The following is a 4486-nucleotide window of genomic DNA, read 5'->3' on the forward strand; positions in this document are numbered from 1 at the left end:
TAAGGGTCTAAAATCATGCTAGGCTTTCTCTCTCTCTATCTTTCAACTGGTGAGACCGTTGACAAAATAGTAATGAACAGTTCCTAGACAGACAGACAGACAGAGTTAACTCATATATTATATTCCATTTTATGCTATCTTTAAAGTTCAAAAAAAAAAAAAAAAAAGTGATGAGGAAACTATAATTAATTAATTAAATTCATTTTGAGTACAGTTGTATGCAATGCATTGCCTTCCTATATAAGCATGAGCTTTTCTCATAGTTGATGAGAAGCAGGAGATACATGCAATACATACATACATTTCGGCATTTTCTTCTCTTATCTGTCGATTCTATCTTCCCACGTTTCTTACTTCAACATCTATTTTCTTTATAAAAACCAGTACCTGCGTTTATAGCCTGCTTTCCTCGATCAATCAAAGGATATTATATATTTCTTTTTGTGTAAGAGATGTTGGTGTTAATGTGCATTGTAACTTTGCTCCTTATCTGCATCACACATTGGGTTAACAAATGGAGAAATCCTAGATGTAATGGTAAACTTCCACCAGGTTCAATGGGGTTCCCACTTGTTGGCGAGACTCTTCAGTTCTTCACCTCCAACACTACTTTCGATATTCCTCCCTTTGTCAAAGCGAGGATGAAAAGGTAAAAAAAAATTATATCAATCTCCGTCACTCTTTGCTTTTATTGCTAGAAGATGTTTTGTAGATCTCCTTCCATTCTTAACATGTTGATTGTTGGTGTTACTTACAGGTATGGGCCAATATTCAAGACTAGCTTAGTGGGGCGACCGGTAATTGTGTCGACTGACCCGGATCTCAACCATTTCATCTTCCTGCAAGAGGGCCAACTGTTTCAGAGCTGGTATCCTGATACATTCACAGAGATATTTGGACGTCAGAATGTAGGTTCATTACATGGTTTCATGTATAAGTACCTGAAGAATATGGTGCTTAACCTCTTCGGTCCTGAAAGCCTCAAAAGGATGCTACCTGAAGTTGAGAACACAGCTTGCAGAAGGCTGCAAAGCTGGTCAAGTCAAGAAACTATTGAATTAAAAGAAGCAACTGCTAGTGTAATTCACGTTTATATTACCTCATTCATGGTTCATCATCCGTCTAAAGTTTCTGGTCAAGTCTAAAATGATAACTTGGTCTCTTTTGCAGATGATATTTGATCTGACAGCCAAAAAGCTGATAAGTTATGACCAAGACAATTCCCCGGAGAATCTAAGGGAGAACTTTGTTGCATTCATCCAGGGTTTAATCTCCTTTCCGTTGAATATTCCTGGAACAGCTTATCACAAATGTTTACAGGTACAATAATGTTTTATATGTACCAATTTATCACTAGCATCAGTTAGCCATCATGGTAAAAATCAATGTCTGTAACTTTAAAGACTAATCTCCAAAACACAAGTTGGCATGGAAATTCTTTTATTCATGAAGCAAATCAGGCTCCCCTGAGTTAGAAAATATGCCTCCATGAGCCTGTCTTCTTTTTGTGTTAACTCTTGAAGGTTTTTCTATACAGGGAAGAAAAAATGCAATGAAAATGCTGAAGGACTTGCTAAATGAAAGGCGGTCTATGCCGAGGAAACACCAAAGTGACTTTTTCGATTTCGTCCTTGAAGAACTTCAGAAAGAGGGAACAATACTCACAGAGGCAATAGCTCTGGATTTGATGTTTGTGCTACTATTTGCCAGCTTTGAAACAACGTCCCTAGCTCTAACTTTAGCTGTTAAATTCCTTTCGGACAACCCTTCAGTGCTGAACACATTAACAGTATGTGAAATTATTTTAGCTAAAATCCTTTATCTGCAAAATCCTCTTCCTACCAAACAGACTTAAGTGTTTTCACCTTCCAGGATGAGCACGAGGCAATTCTACGAAACCGGGAAAATACCAACTCTGGACTTACATGGAAAGAATACAAGTCAATGAGATATACCTTCCAGGTGAGAGAGTTGTACTACTTCATACTTCTAATAGCATTTATCAATTTTCATAAGGGTGTTTATTTCCACCTGAAAAGTGCAACTTGCATGCAGTTCATCAATGAAACAGTTAGACTGGCAAATATAGTTCCAGGAATCTTCAGAAAAACACTAAGGGAAATCCAGTTCAAAGGTGGACATTAAAATGATTCACCCACTCTCCAATTGTTATAAACAAGTTTTAGCCATTCAATAAATATGAAAATTAACAAATAAAATTTGATAATAATGCAGGATATACCATTCCAGCAGGTTGGGCAGTAATGGTCTGTCCCCCAGCTGTGCATCTGAATCCAGCAAAATACCAAAATCCGCTCACCTTCAATCCATCAAGATGGGAGGTGGGTGAATACTGGAAACTGTATCCTTATTAACCTGCAAGATTAATTTCTAAAACAAAATCCACAGAAATTTTACTTTGAACCACATAACTGCAGGGAACAGAAATAAATGGAGCCTCAAAGAATTTCATGGCATTTGGTGGTGGCATGAGATTTTGTGTCGGAACAGACTTCACTAAAGTACAGATGGCTGTGTTTCTCCATTGCCTGGTTACAAAATACAGGTAAAAGAATGCTGCTACAAACTACAAAATGTTTTATAACTGCTCAGTACACTTTTGTGAAGATCAAGAGAAAGAAACTCATCTAGATCCTCATCCTTTCAGGTGGAAACCAATCAAAGGGGGAAATGTACTCCGAACTCCAGGTTTACAGTTTCCAGATGGCTTTCACATTCAGCTCCTGGAGAAAACTAGAATGGAGTAACTTCACTGAAACAAAGCAGAAACCAATGTCAAGCCAAGTCAAAATACCTGGCTAAGAAGCAAACAACAAAATATTACAACTTTGCATTTTACCATTCACTGTTGCTTTTTCCTTGGACTGCAGAAGAGGATAACAGTTATCGATATGTTGTAGAAAATTTTAGAAAATAGAGAGTTCATTATATTTGTCACTTTTCCAACAGACTAAATCATGGTTTTACCAATGCCTCCTATAAGAATTTCTTAATCGCATCATACACTTGAGAAAAAAAAAAGAGAAAAAAGAACGAGAATTTGGGGTAACAGGTCTAACTTGTAATATTGTACATGTTTAAAGCCTGTCCTATCTTTTCCCTCCTAAATATTAGTTTTTTCTAAGAATTCTACTTAAGGAACCTTAAGGAACTTCACAATTCCCTCTAATGAATGAGGAAAAAACGAGGCAAATTTTCAGCCACGCAACTATGATCGAACTTCCCAAATCTGAACTCAGACTTCATCTAGGTGTCCACTATCTTATCTTCAATGGTTCTTCTGTAGTCCCTATTGCCCTTCTATGCTTGTTTTTCCCAACATCGTCATTTTTCTCCTTTCCAGATGGACCTGCCAAACAATGCTAGAACTTTTAACACGTCTAAGTTTGTGCTTGTCCTTGCTAATATGATGCAGATAATAATGATAATAATCGGTGTCCTTTTCTGAATGGTTGTGCTGGTGCTCATGGTGAATGCCATTTCGTTCATGTCGAGAATCATGTTTGTGGTGCTTGGCTTTAATGTGTTTTCTGGCATGCATGTGGGATTGGCCAATACCAAAGTGTGCCTGTATATATCTCTGGCTTTCTGATCATCAAACCCAAAATTATCTTCCAGCCAATCATAAACGGATCAAAAAGTCCCTTTAGATGTAAAAGCCATAGTAACACGAGCACTGTAATTCCAAACAAAATGTAACATAAGCATATGTTCTTGCATTCTCCCTACCTTGTCTTGATAAGAGAAGGCTTTAACTGTTTGAAATATAACCAAAATTAAACCAAACAGTACAATCCAACTCATACAGAGCAATTCCTTCTGAAAAAGGATAGGAGGGCAATTTACAAGATAAAGCCTTTTTTTTAATATTTACGTAAATGGACTAACTTTTTGATTATTTATCGAAAAGGTTCGAATTCTCCGAAAGCGCGTCTACGCCAACACGATGTCAGGTGACATGTCAGCAAAACGCTCCTCAAGGGACACGATGCCGTCGTCAAGAGCACTAAAAATATCCTATCCCTATAAAATATTGAAAATAATAAAAATAATAGTATAAGGGAAGTAGGGTCAAATCCTCAGGGACCGGATTTGCACAATTACTTGTTCCTCAAAATCTTGGTTAAAATCGTGCCAAAAAAAACCTGCGTAACTGGAAAAGAAAAAAAACAGAATTAAAAGTTTTGATTGGAATTTCGAAAATTAAAAATAATAGAAATAAATAAAGTTAAGGAAAATGTGTTCTTATGGAGAGATTTCAACCTTCAGTTGTCTCGATCTGCCTTGGGTTTAATCCTCGGCTTTTAGGTGATCCTTGTCTAACAGAATAAGCCAGTTATAGTGAAAGAGGACGCTTACGACCACCAGCTCTAAGAATTTAGACTTACAATTTTAGCAGAACCTGACTCTAGCCAACAATCGCTTTTGTGGGATCATCTTGTGCTAAATCATTATTTCTCAACAA

At 37.0% G+C, this 4486-nt stretch overlaps 1 protein-coding gene across 1 annotated transcript; it reads left to right on the forward strand.

Annotated features, from left to right (window-relative positions):
• Positions 1-265: 265 nt before the first annotated feature.
• Positions 266-2935, forward strand: LOC108482648 (cytochrome P450 87A3-like). The gene is made up of 9 exons (XM_017785771.2): positions 266-649; positions 758-1079; positions 1171-1320; positions 1538-1789; positions 1873-1962; positions 2056-2134; positions 2236-2342; positions 2439-2566; positions 2669-2935. The coding sequence occupies exons 1-9, from the start codon at positions 453-455 to the stop codon at positions 2766-2768; spliced, it is 1425 nt and encodes a 474-aa protein (XP_017641260.1). The 5' UTR covers positions 266-452; the 3' UTR covers positions 2769-2935.
• Positions 2936-4486: the final 1551 nt, after the last annotated feature.

The sequence above is a fragment of the Gossypium arboreum genome, chromosome 12 (genome assembly GCF_025698485.1).
Source record: "Gossypium arboreum isolate Shixiya-1 chromosome 12, ASM2569848v2, whole genome shotgun sequence".
Lineage (NCBI taxonomy): Eukaryota > Viridiplantae > Streptophyta > Magnoliopsida > Malvales > Malvaceae > Gossypium > Gossypium arboreum.